Below are 20,364 nucleotides of genomic sequence, written 5' to 3'. Positions count from 1 at the left end.
AGTGGATGTGTGACGTCACTGCTGATGCCCGGGCGCTAGCATCAGGCACAGGAAGTGACATAGAGATTAGCTGTAGTGTTCACAGCTTCGCACTGTCTAAGCTATGAAACTATAAAAGACGCATTAGACCTATAGAAGATGCAGCGTGTTTCAGTCATGTCCGGTCCTCATGCTAATAATTATGACCGTTAAGATACGATAACGATGTGATGCTGATATCAAAAGCCTGCCGATGATGATGATGATGATGATGTATCTGAGGTTCTGTGTTCAGGCGCATGATCTTGACACAAAATATATCCAGTGCAGAACCAATATTCGAACAGTCTACTTTCTCCATCTGCTGTATCCGTATAAGGCTATGCAGTACATCATGGCACAGTATCAGCCACAGTGATCTATCATTGCCTACATTCTTGACAGTATGCATATAAACAGATCCTTCAAGGGCAGCAACCCGTGAGTGCATGTCAGGTATTTGTCCGGATTTGTCCACAGTGTATTTAGTACAAGTTTAGGATTTTCATTACACCGGATCACAGGAAACGGCGAAATATTACATTTTATCCCGTGCAACTGAAGAAGGCAGCCAGTAGCCGACATCCTGTAAAATGCTGCATGGGATTTTCTAGGGAAAGGGATATATGAGATTCTGTATAAAAGTATCCTGAGATGTTACAGATTTGCTTATAATGTAGCATTACCTGCAATAAAGCCGGACACCTGATAACAGCCGTGTCTCCAAGCTATCAGAACAGCTAGTGAGTTGAGAGAGATTATACTGGGATTAGTTTTGGTCAGGATAAGCCCACTTTGTGAGTCCAGTGTTAGTTATTTGTGTCAGTAATTGCTGTTATTAATTCCTCAGAAAAATATGGAGGTAAAGTACATTTACTGTTTAAAAAAACCTGTGAATATCTTTAAGGAAAGCGCGTAAATAAATAAAAAACCTCTTTTAATATATACCCATGAGAGAGAGAGAGAGAGAGATGCTTTTTGTGAGCAATTTTAAATATTATTTAAAAAAATCAAATAAAAAATGGGTGTTGAATTCTGGTGCGTTTCATAAGTCTATGAATCTGACTACAATAAAAATGTAATTCTAAAATGTTTTTTTTAATCAAATATAAAAATAACACGCATACAAAGGCTTAGAGCAATTTTCTTTCACCGTTTTAATCTTATTTATAATTCCTATTGTTTATATCTGAATTTTAAATATCATGCCTGAATTGTGAGCAAGTGATTTCTGAAGCCTTCATTTTATGATCTTTTTTTATTTTATTTTATTTTTTCCCGCTCTATATTCAGTTCAGGTCAGTCAGCTGACCCTCAGATCCTTTACCTTTTCCTGCCTGAGGTTTTAGAATGTGAAATAAACCCTTGGTGAACTGTTAGTCTCTTATTTTTGCTTGTTTGCTTTCATTGTAGTCTAGCACCATGTCCTATAGAGGTAAAGGACTAAAGAGATCTCGTCCCTACGCACTCTTGAGCAAATAAACACTCCCAGAGTGGGCGCAGATGGAGAGGCCCCGATCTCATCCCTCCATCTGCCTTTCCGTCGCCTCAAGTCGGCTGTGTGTGTGTGTGTGTGTGTGTGTGTGTGTGTGTGTGTGTGCGTGCTTTCAATCCTCATCTTACTTTCAGCAGTAGAGTCGAGCTGAATCCTGAATACATGTATGAATTATTCCACCCCCCCTTTCCATCTTTCATTCTTCTCTCCGATTGTCTGATCCCATTCCTCTCGCCTCTTGTAGCACGTTCTCCGTGTCTGGGGAGCGCTCTCGCTCTCTCGTCAAACTCAATATGTCAGTCGGCTCTCGGGTCGCGGGGCTTCACAGCAGGGAGAAGAGCGGCCTCTCGCCATTATACCGCCTCGCTGCTTTATTGCTCCGCTGAAATCCATGTCTTTTCTCGTGCTAGGCAGACACGGCGCAAATTGCAGCGCTGTCAGATTTCGCACAAATTGCCAGATCTGCCTCGGCATGGAAACAAAAGGAAATTTCAGCAGTGGTTATTCATGGGCTTTGTACGTGTTCGGTATTCAGGTCGAGGTGCCGGAGCGGAGGTCTGCGTGGAGCCTTAGCCATGCTTTCTCCTCGCACGTTCTCAGCTTCCAGCCTCGCTCCTGAATTAGCCCTGATTATTCTTCAGCATTAAATGGCCACGGAGGAGACGTGCCTGGCTTCCGAAACGAAGGACAAGCACGTACGTTCGAACCCTTACCTAGATTTACAACGGAGCAAGAGACCAGTGCACCATGAGAGCAAGCACATGTGCACTAATTTTTCCTTCCTATCTCGTATCAGGGAGACGGGGAACGCTTGTACGGTCCACAAGACCAAATAATTACATTTTTCAATTAAAGATCCAGAAAAATAAGGATTTAATATAAACATCATTCATGCAGGCCGGAGGATTTTGCAAAGCTTAAAACTATCTTTAATGTGTGCTGTTGTAGGAAAATAATCAACAACAGGATGCAGCAATTATTTTCTTTATTTTCTCATTTTTTACACAAAACGTCAACACATCCTGGATCTTTTTATTCCTGTTTTACATCATAAGTTGACCACAAAAACATTAACTGATCTGTCCTGATGATGCAGTGCTGTAGCTTTATCTCTGACTGTCCACATATGGTCAGCCTGGAGACCACTGACATGAAATAAATCTGCCCCAATATAAACTTTACATTCTCAACGTTTATACATATTTAATCCATTCATGTGGAGTGTCTGATTAGCCCAACCTTTATTTATTTATTTATTTCCCCACACAGATGACCTGAAATGGATGATATGGGTTTTTCTTGTTTTGTTTTTTGGACTGGATTTCATATTCAGTAAATGTTTGTTTTATTTTTATTTCAGTTGTTCCACCGTCAGAGTCACACCATCTTATGGAGGAACTCTCAGGAACTAGTGGAGGTAGAGGGATGCAGAAATTTGTCCATTTTTATTGCTGAACTCCTCCACTAGTGCACGCGTGTCAGGATAGCGGGAAAAAAAAGACTAAAATAGGGTGTATGCGCTAAAATAAAAAAAGTGACTGAATAAAAGTTTCAAAATAACACACACACAAAAAAATTGCTCTTTGTACCTCGCAAATCTGTTAGAGCAATATTTATAATGCCTGTAATTCAAAAGAAGAGATTAAGAGTTTCCTACATAACGTCATTTGGAAAGCTCATTTTTACTGAAACTCCCGGCCATATCGTTATTGATGGTTTCTGATATTAAGATAGGGTTCTCAGTTTGTTTATCTGGTGCGATAAACAGGAGTCAGCAGCCGAAATACTGCTTTTGTGCGACAGTAAGAGAGTGCAGTACAAAGGATGGAAATTTCCTTTGAGAAACCCTCCAGTCGCTCAAAGCGTTCTCATCTTTGACCTTCAGCAGAAACACTTCGTGGGTCTTGAAGCTGAGCTCATGCACTTGAGCTCCATTCCCATAAATAGGTCATCATGCTCCGTGTTTCAGTCAGCAGACAGCAGGGGAGAGTGAAGTCATCACCCCCCACCCCCACCCCCCCACCCCGTCCTCAAAAAAAAAAAAGCCTCTGAGGTTTTCATACTGTTTGCTCACAGATTCCCATAAGCCTCAGCGCTAGTGCTGGGAAACAACACCGAGCTTTTTTCCATTGTACGTGGAAATAAACGGTTGCACTGAAGTCTGTGTGTTCGCTGGGGAAATTGAAAATCCAGGCTGCAGAGAAAGCAGGCTGACTGCTAGGGAATATTTTGGTAATAGTATCGGCGGCTCGTCTGAGGGAAAAGGACGGTCGTCTAGGACGGCGGACGTCTCTGCGGTGGCAGTTGATGCCATCACCTCTCCATCTGCGACCCGCTAATAGCGGCGCCCGAAGATCACGCAGGTTATTTGGAGACGCGCTTTAATTTGCCGCTGGCGCTCGCGTGCGCTTGGATGCAGGCCGCATGTCCCACGAGGCAAAGACCTTGGTCTCAGGCCCACGAAAACAAGCAGCTCCTCGGCCAGATCCAGCCTGGCATTGAGGCTAATTCGGGTCGTGCACCTCTGATGAGTGTGCTTGGCATTCTGTACAGTGTTCTCTAAATGTGCTGAGTCGCTTTAGTCAATTACGTGTCTTTAAAGATGCAGGATAATCCCCACCCTGAGCTTTTAAAGGAAAGCTCCACCCTGAAACACATGAAAAATGTTTATTTTGAGAGATTTGTGATTAGGGGTCATGGTGTTGGTTGGTTGGTGGTGTATTTTTGTTATTCCTGTGAGATGTTTGTGGTTGTGATATTGTTATTGCTAGCACAGTTACACTGGAGGCTTTTCATACATTTTTTAGAATCTAGAAGCATGTCTCTGAGCATCAGATTATCACGTTTCTGTGTGTGTGTGTGTATTGTAGGACCTGTCGGGCTCCATAGACGACCTCCCGACGGGGACGGAGGCAGCACTGAGCTCAGCCGTCAGCGCCTCGGGTTCCACCAGCAGCCAGGGCGAGCAGAGCAACACGGCGCAGTCCCCGTTCTCCCCTCACGCGTCGCCCCGTCTCTCCGGCCTGCGTAGCGGACCCTCGCCTTCTCCGGTCGGCTCACCCGTGGGCTCCAGCCATTCACGATCCGGACCCATATCACCCGCCAGCGTACCAGGTAGAATTCTGTGTTTGTGGATGATTGCGTAGTCACATGTTTTCTTTCAGCCTTGTTAGTACACACACATTGTCGTCCTGTTATTCCTACCACGAGGAAAATCTTGTTCGTGCTTCCGACAGACAGAGTCGGGACTCCCCGCTAACTCCCACACTGGCCATTAAAATAGTTTAAAAAGCCTGTTAGCACGTTTGGAGCCACTTTACTGCCCAGCCTCTCCCTCAGTGTGGGTCGTCGTTAGCTTGAGCGTTTGACAGCTGAAGCTGCGAGTGTCTGGTCCTCGCTCTCCCTGCTCCGGATGTCACTAACGAGGGCCGCAGGAGGCCTTTTTATTCGCCTGTCGATGTTTCACCCCTGCTGGGAGAGCTGGCCACCATTAGCCTCTTAGTGAACAGACTGGAAAGGACACACACACACACACAGACATACACAAGTTTTTTTTTAAAAAATTTTTATGGCAGCTAAAATGCATTTAACTGCATTAGTAAGTTTGGGTTATTTCAGTAAGTGAGGAGTGTTGCAGTTCATTTCAGGTGTGTGTGTGTGTGTGTGTAGGTACACAGATGGCCCCACAAACCCCAGGGAACGTATCAGATGTGGCATCCCATTCCACCCTCAGTCAGTCGCCCATGTCTCAAGAGAGGGGTGAGTACTAATACTCGCGCGCACACCCACACACACATACACACACACACACCCCTCTATTACCCCTACAGCAGCAGTAACAGGCCTCCTAATGGTCACCTGTGTATATTTGTCATCTGTCTCAGCTATATATGTTCTAGGCGTGCTCTCTCCACGCCATTTTCCACTGCCACTTGAGATAAATGGCCTCATTTGTGTGACATATTAACACCTGTGATGGCTTCATCCTCCAGCTGCCGTTGGGCTCGATCCGTAGTGGCTTTGAGACTTTCCACTGCTCTGACTCATGACATCACATTTGAGCTTTGCTATGCCTTGCGGTTGAGCCCCAGCCATCCTACTGCCGGGAAATGTGGAAACGTATAGCACACAAGCTGGGAGCGTAAATAAAATCCTCATGCTGGCAGATCCCAGGACAGATTTACTATCATATTTACAATTCACAAAAAAAAACGCTTCCATCGAGAACCAATCACATTTGACGCTTAAAGGAATTCGGTCCTGTTGGAATCAAGATAAGTGAATCTCATTGGTCAAGACAAGTTGATTTTCTGGCTGTAACTCAAATATATTAATGTGCTCATTTGTATATATTATTGTCTGTGTTGTAACAGCTCATTCACAGGCTCAACATATAACCTACAATTACTTATATACTGATTTATAAAAGAGACACACAATCGTTCATACGGCGAAGGGTCATTTATTTAACGTTCATGGAAAGAGTCTCAGGTGTCAGTGCTTTGTAACGTCATTAAGTTTTCCACCACAGGAACATCTTCAGGACAGAGGAGTTTGCACGTCCTGGTTTCTCTGTAACGTGATCTGCTGTGTTTTTGTCTTATTCAGCTTCAAGAGAGGACAAAAATAAGTCTAATGAGGAAACATTTTTAATCATAAAAACATCCAATTTATGACAGTCATAAGTTATAGCGCAATATCGTCTTCTACTACATCCAAGCCTAAGCACAGATAAACTCCGAACTGCACCTTATCCTAAAAGCCAGTTTTAATAATTAAAGAGAAAAACAAGCATTTCCTCATAAACTAAATAATCAGGTGTGGGATTTTACCACAAAATACAATTTAGAAACAATCCTGCACACTTTGCCCCTGACTTTTATTTTGCTTGCTTTTGTGCACCTAGGATTTGCCTCCAACCTGCAGCGCAGTGGCCCCGGCCCTCAGTTTGGCCCCCAGCAGCCTGGACCCCCCATGTCCCCTCACCCCTCCCCAGGAGGCCCCATGCACCACAACGTGGGCTCTTACCAGCAGGGTGGCCCCGGGTACGGGCCCCAGGGCGGGCAGTATGGCCCTTCAGGTAACGCTGAACAAAATCTGAGAATCAAATCCGAAGTGATGAGAGCGGAGTAGCAGATTCAAAGTTTTGGATGACCTTTAAAAATGAGTCCACAGAAAAAAAACCCAGCATGTAGTCGTGTTGTCCCTCCGAACAGGACCGGGAAGTAATCTATCATGCGTGTGGTAATAAATAGCCCCGCTTTGCGCTCTCATAATGTCACTGAGCTCCCTTCCCTTTCTGATTGATGCTCCCTGTTGTCCTGTGGTTTCACTTGTTTAACTGGCAGCTGGCGCAAGACAACAGAAACACAACTACCTGATGGATGTGCAGAGCTAGTCGAGCATGGAGAAGCCAAACAGAGAGGATTGTATGTTTACTTATCCGTAAAAAGAATCAAAAATCTGTCTGCTGGAGCATTTGTTTCATCCAAAACCGCCTTATATAATTAATTGGGAACACATGTTGACTGCGGATGTCATGCGTCAGTATATTATATTTATGTATAAAATAATTGTAGTAGCTGTCTTACCATTTATAATAATTTATGATTCTCACACTGTTTTAAGACGGTCTGGTTCACAATCTAAAATGGAGTGTTCACAAATCACTTAACAGATATCCATTTCCAGATTCACACAAGGGCCATGTGGCCATTTTAGGTTGTTCTAGGTTAAGAAAAATTGGAGGAGCTTTAATCCTATGGAAAAAACAAACAAACCAGCAAGCTAGTGAAGTTTAACTGCAGGGTTGCAAGTGTTTGCTAAATATAAATAGTTATCTGTACCATGAACAAGATACGGTATAGCAGACAGGCATTATAGCATTACCCTGAAGAGTTATTTAATAAGCTACCATTACATTAAAAGGCTGTTAGTGTTATAAACAAAGTTTAGCTGAATGACCTAGATAGCTCTAACCCGCACAATACTCTCGAGTCCTTTTAGAAGGAAAATGTGAGACTGATCTTCCAGGTTTCGCTAGAGCGCCTACTATTTTTGTCACTAAACATGGCTAAGAACCGCCACTGGGACCTTCAGGACATTTCAGCCAAGTGTTGAAACATATTCTGAAACAAGTCTGGTCCAGGGAAGTTAATCGGATGAAGTTCTTTGACATGTGGTGAAAATAAGCTAGAGGAGATGCTGTCTGGTGAATGGCACAGTCTCGGTATCAGGAGCAGGCAAAAATCCTGCACTTCCTTTCAGAATGTAGAGGAAAAGTAAGCTGCCAGTCTTATTGTGTTTGGCATCAGTGCTTGCTTTTGTTTCCCCCTCAGCGGGGACGGATCGACGGATCGGAACGCCGACTCCAGATCTGCTTTTCAGCGAGACTTTTTGTTACAGACACGGCGCGTATAAAACTCCGAGGCACAGGGCTCTGAGGTTATCTCCGGGTGTCGGAGGCGAGGCAGCTGTCCCGATCTCTCACTTCCCCTGGGCATCGTGGGATTACGGTGACTCAGATCGGCAGTGCGGTGCGGCTGAATGTGCCAGAGCTTCTCCCGTAATTGGCAGTGCTCGAGGGCCCGTCATGCTCTGGAAGGATAAAACAGCAGACGCTGACAAGCTTGTTAGGGTTTAGGACGCAGAATATTTACAGCGCCGGGAAACAAAATAGCAGCTTCTTGACCTGCTTCATATATTTTTAGAACTCCTGCATGACATCAAAAAGAATTTTCTTCTGCTTTCTGTTCAGGGAAGAGGAAGAGATGCCAAAGCCTCTGATTTCCTGTGGGACTCCTGAAACAGGCAGCTCACCGAATTCGAGATTTCTGTCTGTATTTTAACAGCTGCAGCTCGAGCAAAAAAAAAAAAAAAAGAAGAGAAAATTCCTGCTCTAATAGAGCCTGAAATGCTGCTTGGCAAATTTTCCTCTATAATAAAATGCACATGATTTCACCATTACTACAGGATTCAGTCCAGTTCCAGCCACGCTCAGTTCTCAGAGCAATCAGCAGCCTGCACTCATGTCTCCCCTGTAGCTCGTCAGCAGCAGGCACACCTCATTAAGAAGCGTCTCTCCGGTGATGCCGCGGCCCCACAGTCATCGTGTGGAATGTCCGTTCAGCATCTCACAAACTTGCTGACAAAGTGGCCCTGCGCTCCCGCCTCCATCTTCTCTCCTGCAGAGCTTGACGTGTCTTTATGTCTGAGAATGAGTATGAGAGGGGAAAAAGTGAAAAATTAAAAAAAAAAAAAAAAAAGTAGCCTTGTGCTCATTAACGTGAAATGTGTTTCCACTTATTTCTTTCTTTTCCCTGGATTTTCAGTCATGTTGGAAGTGATTATTGATGAGTTGGAGCAGTCAGAGTGAATCGTAGGGGTTGTATAGGAGTTTTATTTTGATGGTTTATATGTAAACAGAAATTGGTTTCATTCACCGTTCAGGCACTTAATATAAATCTGTTGAGACTCAAACTTTCTCCACTACATGATTAAATGACAACGTTTGCTCTGAATAACTGCATGTGATGGTGTAGAGGAAGGAGACAGGCGGAATGGTAGCTCGTGTTTATTCTGTACACACCTTTCAGCGCACTTCCACAAAACTTGAATGCAGTTCAACAGATAGCTTTCCTGCCGTCAGGTTCACACCCATTGTGTATTACATCTGAATTTGCTCTATCTCTATCTATGTAAGGAACCACGATGTAAATATTTTCTTTGTGTTATCTTTAGGTAACTATCCTCGTCCACCCAGCTACGGCGGTGCTCCAGGCCCCAGCTACAGCGGCCCCGGGCCTGGCATGAGCCTAGGCATGAACGCCAGCAGCCCCATGCATGGCCAGGGCCCCGGACAGCCCTGCGGCTCGATGCCTGCTGCTAGGGGTCCCGCTCAGCCGGGCGGAGGACGTCCGTACCCAGCAGGCTCCAGCGGTGCGGCACCCACATCTCCCAGCATGCCTCAGTCTGCAGGGCCCGGCATGGGCCCACCTCCACCGACGAGCGGCCGGAAACCTCACGAGAGCGGTGCTGCTCCCTCACCACAGAACCCCCACGCACCCGGACCGGCTAGGTAAACATGGCGTCTGTTAACAGTAAATGTACTTTCAGCAGTCGTGATGTTTACTTCCTGATGTAGCTCAGCGTCCAAAAAAACACACCCGGACTGCTGACTATGAGTGTGCCGATATTAAATGTTTCAGCATGCTTCCACCAAGCTCCTGTCCAGGAAACAGAATTATTGACCTGCTTCTTGTACATTTTCTTTGCCAATGTTTGACACAGCAGAAATGAGTTAACCAGTTCGAACTCATTATAAATTGTGCTATAATCTAAAATGTCCTGTATTTTACTGAATGAGTCAGACTCGTGTGAATCATGCTTTTGTGTGTTTATCATAATATAATTGATTATAGTAATGATGCTTCAACCTGATGGCATTGCACATCATATTACAACATTATTACAAGTTAAATCTGACCAAGGACATGAACACTGAGGCTGTTGTGCCCTTGCCCTCTGCTCCAGGCCTCCATATACCAGGTCCCCTGTGTACCCGGGGGTACGACCGAACCCTTTTACTCCCCCTCATTTCCCTCAGGCCCATACCAGCCTCTACACCAGTGGCCCAGGCCAGCCTCAGCCCGAGCATTATGGGTAGGTGCAGCCAGAGCACCTTAAAGCCTGCTTCCTGTGCTTCAGTGAGCCTGCTGCTGCATCTAACACTAATCTTAATGCTTGCGCAACAAAGTATTACACGCAAAAGAACTGGCTTGGTTGGCACATGTAACCTGGTTAACTGGGAAAACCTGGTGCCTGATCTTTGCTCTTCTCTGTTGCTTTATATGTACATGTTATGAGGTGGCAGCGAGCCTAGCAGCCTTATTTGAGTATCAGCACTAACCACATGCAAAGTCCAGTTCCCTTTTGATGAATAATAGGTATTCTTTGGAATAACAGGAACTAAATCAGAAGTCTAAACAACAGACTTGTGTTGTCCCGTTTTGTTTTGAATATTCTGATTATAATAAAACAAAGCCGAATAAGAGGCAGGGTTGTTTAAGGGGGTCATGAGCTAGTCTTTAACTGAAGTTAGACGTGAATTAAAACAAGGGAAACTACAGCGATCAGATCTATTATGGTAAATTCAATGAATGATGGAACTTTTATAAAGCATTCTATATGTAATAAAACGCTTTTCCTGACATGCTGTTATCTGAAAATAATCAACGACTGGTGGTGTAATGTGTCCTGAGTTGCTGCTGCCACCCTGCTATTGATCATGCACCAATAACCGCATGTCCTGAAGTGTTTTATTCCACTACTGGCAGAACAAGTTGGGTTTTTTTTATCGATTTATGGTTACATTTATTGACATGGAACATCACAGCACTGATTCTGGGCACTCCAAGGAAAACTGTCCTGGTTTACTACCTATACCAAAAAAACTAGCAGTTTGACGTCTATGTTGTATTTTTTGTCTTTGGAGGATTTGTTGTTGGTGTAATAAGTTACTGTAGAGCTGTGACATTTAAAGAAATGTAATTATTGTCCTTCATGTAGAGTTTATCCCATAATCCTGAGGTGCATGTAAATGCTTTGAATAAACTCTCACCCACGTTTAACTTCTCTACATCGCAAACATTTCCTTCCTCTCTGGTTTCATGGAACCTTCCATGGTGGGTTGGTTCGAATTTGGAACAGTTTAAAACCATTAACACACTTCGCTATAAGCCTAATTGAATGCTCCTCGGTTTATAACCTTTACAAACTCTCAGCTTGTCAGCAGCTCACCTGTGCTTATTAACAGGATTGTGTAATACTAATACTGTTTGCCTTCTGTAATCAAGTCTGATTGTTGTGACTTGGGTTTTCCAGGTCTGGCGGGTACCCAGGTGGGCCCCCAATGGGTGGAATGGGTCCCGGAGGCCCCTACAACCCACCACAGAGCGCTAACTCGAGCCGGATGAACCTACAGGGTCCTCCATACAGTACCATGCCTTCGGGTGAGAGATCGACAGCACTGGTCTGATCAGAATTAATGCGATATTCTGTTTGAGATGGGATTGTGTCTGTACCATACACTAATATGGGAATATTACAAATTCAAAAAACGCTTTTTATGTTAAAATTCAGTGAACGCAAAACAGAAACCACATACACCACATACTGACAATCAGCCTTGTTTGTTAGGGCTACAAGAAGTTCTGCAAACTGCATGTCTAAATCATCACACACTCGTCCCAGTACACATCATTCGGCCCAGTAACACCAGTCAGAACATACCTACATACATGTATATTTGTTTGCTGTTTACATGTTAATCAAAAGCAGTAGAAATTCAGAGTATCAGCAATGAATTGTTCCATCATATTTCGTGTTATAAAGCCGCTGTACAGCAGTGTTGTTATGTGGGTGTGTGTTGTGCAGGACCCATGCCCATGGGGCCCGGAGACGGCATGCCTCCCACTGAGCCGAAACAGAGAGCAGAGAAGGAGGAAGGTGGAGTGGCTTGCAACGAACCACCAAAATCAAAGGTACAATCAAGTCTCTTTCTATTTTACACACTCTCTCTGTTTCTCTCTCTCTCTCTCGGTTTCTGGCTTTATTACTTTGTCTTGTGTCATGAATCAGAGATGTCTCTAACCTCTGAATGATGGGAATACTCTGCAGCTTTCCTCTCTGCGACTGCCCTTCTTTTTCCCGGCTTGTGGCACGGCTTTAGCTTAGCTAAAGGAGTCATTGCTGTCCTGCTTCACAAGAGACCAAACAAAATCCAAACACACACACACACACACTAACCTCCTGAGGTATACCAGTGGAGATGCAGTGCTTTTCTGCTCAGATGGCTGGAGCTGACCTGCATGTGTTAACCCTCTGATTATTGTTGGCATTCGGAACAAATCTCAGCTCTGTCTCTTGTATATAATGTGTGTGCTCAAACACTTTTATTTCTACGGGAAAAACATCAGACCTTCATTCATAAGAGTGAAGTCAGAACTTGAGATGAACAGTTAACCGAGTTGGTGAACAAATCGGCGTCTGTCTGTTAGAAAACAAAAATGCAACAAGAAGTGATCTCGTCAGGTCCTTTTGTATGGCTACATGAGAATATAAATTAATTACTTGGTTATAAATTTGCGATTGGTGAACAAAGATGGCTGACAGCGATGCTCATCTTACAGACACCGAAAGGAAGACAACAAGGGAGTACATGGACCTTGAAACACAAAGCATGCATTTGAGCAAACGGTCATTGAATGACCTGCTTGTGTTAATTAATATAAGGCTACAGCCTCCTGGCTGCATGTAGGGAAGTGATGGCTAAGTGCTTAAGGTGATCAGAAGGTCAGAAGAAAGCTTAAGGCTCAACTGCTCAGTTGTATAAATGACCTTGTACACGTGTGAACTCTATTCCGTGTCTGACATCCTCACAGTGAGAGACTGAGAGACCAGTAAGACACATCACCAGCATGTTAGCAGTGTGCTGTAATGCAGCACCTGATACTAAACCCAGAGTTTCAGTCTAAACCTTGCTTTCGGATTATCCAATTTCTTGAAATAACCTTTTACATTAAGTCCCTGATCAGTTCTTACCAAACTGTCAAACTCCCTACAGATCTGAAGACATAGTGACTTGTCTCTATGTCTATTCGAACTGAATTATGGGACGTTAATTAAGGAAAGTCAGCAAGCAGTGAGGTTTTGAAATTGGTACAGGATCAGGAACCATCAACTCTTGTGCTTTGGTATTGAAACTGAACTTCCATCAAAAGCAAACAAATGAGAATTCATATCCCTGACCTTTTTTTGGATTTTGGATGACTTTGGATCTCATCATTGACACAACCTCATAGAAGCACCAAAGAAACATGAGAGGTGAATCTAGTGAGAAGTGTGGAAGAGGAACTTCTAAGGATACAATGAGAATGATAAGAAAGTAGAAGGTCCAGAACTTCATTGGGAGCGAGAACAGAGAGCTTAATTACGTCATGTTGTGGATCGTGGGAATTTTGGAACTGGAACCTGGTGAGAGGAACCAGACAGCTGGATCTTTAGGAAGCTTGAAGCTGAGGAATCTGGATCCGTGTAGTAAATCTATTGCAGTGATCTACAGGCATGGATAAGAGATTCAGTGATCTGATATCCTCTCTGTTTAACATCACTTTTTGTTGCTCGTCTTGTGTAGTATTCGTTGTTGGTCTGATCTGCTTTTTTGACAATAATCTTGAAGCGTGTGGGATATCAAATCAAAGCAGGCGAGAAGAAACTATTACTGTATTGTCATCTTTTTGCACTCCTCTCTCTGCTCTCATCCAGTGTCACGGCAGTGAAGTAAAACATTCGTTTGGTCTCGTACGTCAAAAATCCAATGGGGATTCCCCGTGCAGGTTTGAGCCCTGCTCACAGTGCCAATTTAGGGCGGTGGCTCAAGTGGTTAAAGCTCTGGGTCGTTGACCGGAAGATCAGGGATTCAAGCCCCAGCACCGCCGAGTTGCCACTGTTGGGCTCTTGAGCAAGGCCTTTAACCCTCTCTGCTCCAGGGGTGCTGTATCATGGCTGACCCTGTGCTCTGACCCCAAACCTCCAAGGATGGGATATGCAAAGAATTTCACTGTGATGTGTCTGATCTTTCCCTTCATCCACCCTCACCATTTTCTCCCTGAAATGATTGAAATATAAGCAAACGAGTCATTTACACCACATTTAGAAGATTTTTACTTTTTTTAATTAACCGACGAATTGATTTCAATTACAACGTTGAAGCTAACTGCTTAGACTTTAACAATCCTTGTCTGCTAGGTGTTTTGCATTAGCTATGCATAAAGTAGACAATCATAAGGGTTAAATAGGGATCGATTTAATAATTAGCATCACTACAGGTAAGCCTATGAGCTTTAATTACAGGTGGTGGATTTGAGCCGGAGACAGGTTTGTGGATCAAATCAGCAAATAACAATGCTCTGCTAGGTGTGTCATGGGATTTCTGTCATTGTTCATGGTAGCGTCTGTTTGTTTGACGATACGAGGTTGCTATGGGTCGGATTAAAGCTTTTGGGGAGGTATTATTATTTAGAGAAGTACGCATTCTGATACATCCATCAGTCTTTTATTATGTTAGCTTTTATTACGCTGTATTCGTGAGTACCCAAATGAGCATTTGATTAAAATCTTCTAATGATGCATATTTATTATGGATTAAAATGAGAACGAATGTGGCTCACCTGACTGGAACGAGACTTTGCCTTTACATTTTAATGAGCATTACTGTAAGCGTGATCATTTTGCACCCGCTGTTTTTTCCGAGTTATGTGGGTTTCCAGACTCGCAGAATGCACACCCACCTTAGATACCTTTTTTTTTTTTTTTTTTTTTTTTTTTTTTAAGCCCAGCTAATTTTTTTGGAAACCCCTAATAGAATAAGTTTGTCGCTAGCTAACAGAGTAGGCACTGGTGTGGGGTAAGATGGTGTGTGTTGAAGAGAAATAGAAGATGCTCGCCTCTGCATTCTTTCTCTAAAAGCCAAGCAGCCTGCTGCTTCTGCAGCAAAACAGTTTAGCACAACCGTGTGTGTGTGTGTGTGTGTGTGTGTGTGTGTGTGTGTGTGTGAGAGAGAGAGGGGGGGGGAGACAAGGATGAGGAATAAAGGAGAAATGGAAACTCCAGCTATCTCTCACCATGTGGTCTTGTTTGTGTGTGTGTGTGCGCTTTCCTGGGTGGTTGTGTTGGAATTGTGTGTGTGTGTGCACGCTTGTCCTTCTTTTCTTCTCTGTGACAGGACAGCTCCAGCTCCCACTGTGTGTCTCAGCCCCCCACCCCGTCTCCCCTGTCCCCCAGCCCTGCTAGTCTGTCCTCTAATCACGGCGATGACAGTGACAGCATTAGCAGTCCAGCCTGGCCAAAGACCCCCAGCAGCCCTGTGAGTGCCACAAGCACGTCTACACTCCTCTCTTTCTCTCTGTCTCCCTATAGCTCCCTCTCTCTGTCTCTCTCTGTCTCTCTCTCTTTCTATATATATATATATGCCTTTTTATCCTGCGTCTTTCAGTTTATTGCTCATGATTCGTTTTTCTCCTCCAATGTGAAGTTACTTTGCTGCTGTTCTTTCTATTCTGATCAGTGTTAATTATTTTCTATGAATGTGCTCATTATTGATATATGGAAGGAGTCTCCAGTGTCAGAGCTTTGTAGCAGTTGGAGGTAAAGCTGTGACTGAGTTTCTGACACAGGAAAGTCTTCAGGACAGTTTGGTCTTTTTGTCCTCTCTCTTGGTAACACAATGAATTCACTGTAAGAGCAGTACCTACACTTTGTATTTTCCTTCCTGAAGATGTTCCATGGCCAGAATTCAAACCTTCATTCATTTCAGATCTGTGTTTTTACCTGCATTAGTAGTAGGTCTGGATAATATGTTGATTACGATATATCGACATCACAAGACACAGTCATTGCAATTAATATATTTTTGTGTCACATGTACATATTTACTTCTGCATGTTTAAAAACAAATGTATTGAAGATCATTTCTGTAGATAGATCTTCTGAAGAAACATCTGCTGATGGTTTTGTGTCGTGTTTGTCATCATTGTGCCTTTACACATCCATGTAAATAAACCACTAGCTAAATCATTAGCTTCATTTTTGTTTTTTAACTAGCTTTCATGCTCCGTGTCCAGTCCATGTTCTCCAGTTGCCTAGCAACAGTATTCTTGTGGCTTTAACTACTTGAACGATGATTGTATTGCGTGTTTGTCTTCTCATGTTGAAAGCAACATATCAGAGGCATCTGGTTATAAGAAAATAACCTTCACCAGCCAGCCAATCAGATATAAGAATTTACCACAGCCAGTTTGTACTGATTATTGTATTATAGTCCATTCTATTTTGTCACCTCTCATGAGGAGCCACACTACGGGCTTTCCATTTTCTCTGTGTGGTGTTTCCTTATGATTTATTGTGAGTGTTTTCTTATGGCTGTCATCATTATTCAGTTTCATCTGAACAGTATGGTTTACGGAATGTGATTCATGTACCAGGAAGCTGAGGGGGCGTGTGTGTGTGTTGTGTAGAAGCCGAACTCTGCCACCATGACGAACGAGAAGATCACACGCCTGTATGAAATGGGGAACGAGCCGGAGAGGAGGGCCTGGGTGGACCGTTACCTGGCTTTCATGGAGGAGAGGGGCACACCTGTACCCAACTTACCTGCTGTAGGCAAGAAACCCCTGGACCTGTGCCGCCTCTACTTGTGTGTGCGGGACATCGGAGGCCTGGCCATGGTGAGTGGAGGAAGCCAGTTTATGTTATAGATTTAAAGATCAGAATATGAGCCTGGATCGAGAACTCATAGGCCATGCCCCCTTTACTAGTAGTGACATCCAGAGGCCAGTCCTCCTTCACTGCAACCGATGTGCTTAGCTGACTTAATACACTGACTTGGAAAGTGGCCCTTGGTCTAACTCTACAGCCCAAATAATCTAAAATAATCACTGAAGCAGTGATTTAAAAAGAGACATTTCTTTCTTTACATTTCCCAGATTTCACTCTAACCACCCTGTGTGCAGGTGAATAAGAATAAGAAGTGGCGCGAGCTCTCCACTCTTCTGAACGTGGGAACATCCAGCAGCTCGGCTAGCTCTCTGAAGAAGCAGTACATCCAGTACCTGTTCGCTTATGAGTGTAAGGTGGAGCGTGGTGAAGAACCTCCACCAGATGCCTTCAACACTGACAGCAAGAAGCAGCAGCAAGCCAAGATCCAACCACCATCACCGGGTAACAAGCCTCTCTGTCTTGCTGTACTTCTAACAAAACTTCAAGCTTCATTTCCTTTATAAAATAAATATAAATTTAGGAAAGAAAAAAAAAATATATAGGCTAAACAAATAAATATTTTACGATAATTGAAAATTACAGCTTGAGGGTTAGTGTCAAAGGATACCTGCAATCATAAAGACTGTCCTGTGCTCATCCCAGAACTCATATTCACAATCTTCTCATACTGAATGTCCTTTAGTGCTGGTAGCCTTTACTTCTCCAGCTCTAGATTGCTCATGAAGGATTTAAAGCTGCATCCTGATTTCTGTAACACTCCTATATAACCATACCAATAAACGTAATCGAATTAATTCTTGTAACCCATTAGAAGTCGACCTTTGACGAAAAACCCTGAGACGTCATGAGGAGGAAACCCTGAGAGTAACCTAGAACTCATCCTCTTCGTATGTGAAAGAGGGTTAGAACTAATTTGCCGTGTTTGTTGTGATGACGCGGTCACCGTTGCTCCGCCCCTTGCTCTGGCTGCTTTTTGGGTAATTTGATTTCTAGGATTAGTTTTTTTGGTGTGAGTGTTAGTGTTCATAACGTTCAGTCTGCCCTTTAGGCTGATAGATCGTGCTCTGTGGCTGGGGCTCGTCGCCGACACCCTTCCTCCATCTGCCCTGAAATCAATTTAAGCTGGCTGTGCGAGAGCTAAAAATATCTGACAGGTGATTTAGTCACGCTGAGAGAGGGGGGAAAAAGAGGGGGTGGGGTGGGGTGGTGGTGGTAAAGAGGGAGAGCTGTCAAGCAACCAGCTGAAGGATTTCCCTCTCTCCCTCCCTCTCCTCACTAGTACACAGGGAGAGAAAATGTGTGGAGCGAGAGCTGTCAAACAGCAGGAGGGGGGATTCCCCAGGGAAGATTAATGGGGGAGGACTGTGAGATATAAACAAAAATGACCTCCATCTGACCCCCTACACAGCCAACCAGTGAGCCAGCATTTTTTTCCCCCTCCTTTTTTCACTCTGACTGAATATGGCATCAAGGTCACTCGAGTTCATGCTCATGAGAGTGTGTGTGTGTGTGTGTGTGTGCGCCAAATTGTCCTCCTATAACCCGTCTGCATTATTTACTTTCTGAGCTGACACACTTTCACTACATCATAATCCAGCACTGTTTTTTTCCCCCCTCCAGCTCTGCCAATTAGTCCCTCCATTTATCCTCCATTTTTTTTGTCTGCTTATAACAAGATCCTGTGCCTGGCTTATCCACACTTTATTAGATTAAAGAAATAAAATGTTATCGTGTTATCATCATCATACGACTCAAGAATATTCATTTGTTCATAACAACATGCAGGTACTCGTATTAAAAATTGCTAAAATGTAAAGAACGTTATAAGTCAAGTATGTTGTCTTAACTGGCAGTAAAGAAATTATTCATTCATTTATTCATTCCTTCATCTTCAGTAAGAGCTTTATCCTGGTTTAGGTTACGGAGGATCTGGAGCCTATCCCGGAAACACTGGGTGTGAAGCAGAAATATGCCCTGGATGGGATGCCAGTCCATGCACACACTTTGACACACTCGTTTACACCTAGTAGAAGTTTAACATAGCCATCCACCTACTGCTATGTGTTAGGGTGGTAGGTGGGAAACCTGGAGGAATTTCACATGGACACATGAGAACCGAGCTCAGGATCTAACCCTGGCTTCCATAAAACGATGAGGATATACTGTATTACAGGAGTTATTAGAAGTAACACACCTCACAGAGGTTGTTCTGTATTCCTCATATTTTTTTTTGTTCTTTAGCAAACTCCGGCTCTCTCCAAGGCCCTCAGACTCCTCAGTCTACAGGCAGCAGCTCCATGACAGAGATGCCCGGGGATTTAAAGCCCCCGACTCCAGCCTCTACGCCACACAGCCATATGCCCCCTCAGCAAAGTGGCAGGTGTGTAAAAATACATCACAACATGCTGATGAACTCTAACCTTCCTGAATCGTCAGGTCCACAGTGTTCACACTTTCTTACCGTTTTTCTCCATCACCAGATTTAGTGAAAGCTGAGGCATGAATACTGCTAACAAAGACTGGTATAAGATAGGAAAAAAATAAATGCATCATAACCTGCACTGAAACAATGCTTTTGTTTAATAGTAGATTAGAAAGGCTATAGTATGGACAGTATAAACATTAACAGGTCTGAATTAACATCCATCCTCTCTTTTCTGGTTTGTATGAAACAAATACACTGATCAGGCATAACATTATGAGCAGTGAGAGGTGAAGTGAATAAGACTGATTGTCTCGTCATCCTGGCACCTGTTAGTGGGTGGGATATATTAGGCAGCAAGAGAACATTTTGTCATTGAAGTTGATGTGTTAGAAGCAGGAAAAATGGACAAGCGTAAGGATTTGAGCGAGTTTGACCAAGGGCCAAATTGTGATGGCTAGACAACTGGATCAGAGCATCTCCAAAACTACAGCTCTTGTGGGGTGTTCCCGGTCTGCAGTGGTCAGTATCTATCAAAAGTGTTCCAAGGAAGGAACAGTGGTGAACTGGCGACAGGGTCATGGGTGGTCAAGGCTCACTGATGCACGTGGGGAGCGAAGGCTGACCCGTGTGATCCGTTCCAACAGACGAGCTACTGTTGCTCAAAATACTGAAGAAGTTAATGCTGGTTCTGATAGAAAGGTGTCAGTGCATGACGGGTCAGGGCTGTTTTGGCAGCAAAGGGGAGACCAACACAATATTAGACCGGTGGTCATAATCTTATGCCTGGTTGGTGTATGTAGAGGATGTTGGATTTGAGCTTCTACATTAATAGTATTGTTCATGCCTGAACATATTAGAGCCTCTTAGTTCCAGTGAAAGGAAACTGAATTGCCACAGCACACAAAGCCATCGTATACAATTGTGGGATGGTCAGAGGTCTGTAGATTTTTGGCCATATAATTTGCATTGAGAAATAATCACAAAAACATTTGAGATGTCCCAAATCAACTTTATTTCCGATTGTTGTGCTAAAACGCTATAGTTCTACTGCCATTCTGGTTGAATTCCCAACCTTTTTTTTTTTTTTTTT

At 43.7% G+C, this 20,364-nt stretch overlaps 1 protein-coding gene across 10 annotated transcripts in view; it reads left to right on the top strand.

Moving 5' to 3' along the window:
- The window catches only part of arid1b (AT-rich interactive domain 1B), a 59,812-nt gene that overhangs the window by 33,107 nt on the left and 6,341 nt on the right, over positions 1-20,364 (top strand). For 6 of the 10 annotated variants that reach the window (XM_058378605.1, XM_058378615.1, XM_058378607.1 and 3 more), the window contains 11 exons: positions 4,384-4,627; positions 5,183-5,272; positions 6,420-6,593; positions 9,254-9,590; positions 10,046-10,174; positions 11,396-11,523; positions 11,948-12,054; positions 15,297-15,437; positions 16,588-16,797; positions 17,083-17,290; positions 19,091-19,229. In XM_058378605.1, the coding sequence (XP_058234588.1) occupies positions 4,384-4,627; positions 5,183-5,272; positions 6,420-6,593; positions 9,254-9,590; positions 10,046-10,174; positions 11,396-11,523; positions 11,948-12,054; positions 15,297-15,437; positions 16,588-16,797; positions 17,083-17,290; positions 19,091-19,229 (1,907 nt within the window). The remainder of the gene's footprint in view (positions 1-4,383; positions 4,628-5,182; positions 5,273-6,419; positions 6,594-9,253; positions 9,591-10,045; positions 10,175-11,395; positions 11,524-11,947; positions 12,055-15,296; positions 15,438-16,587; positions 16,798-17,082; positions 17,291-19,090; positions 19,230-20,364) is intronic. The other 4 variants (XM_058378609.1, XM_058378608.1, XM_058378613.1 and 1 more) reach the window with 3 other exon arrangements.

Source organism: Hemibagrus wyckioides, linkage group LG25 (assembly GCF_019097595.1).
Source record: "Hemibagrus wyckioides isolate EC202008001 linkage group LG25, SWU_Hwy_1.0, whole genome shotgun sequence".
NCBI lineage: Eukaryota > Metazoa > Chordata > Actinopteri > Siluriformes > Bagridae > Hemibagrus > Hemibagrus wyckioides.
The sequence above is the reverse complement of the archived record's forward strand: the minus strand, read 5'-3'. Positions and strand labels throughout refer to the sequence as shown.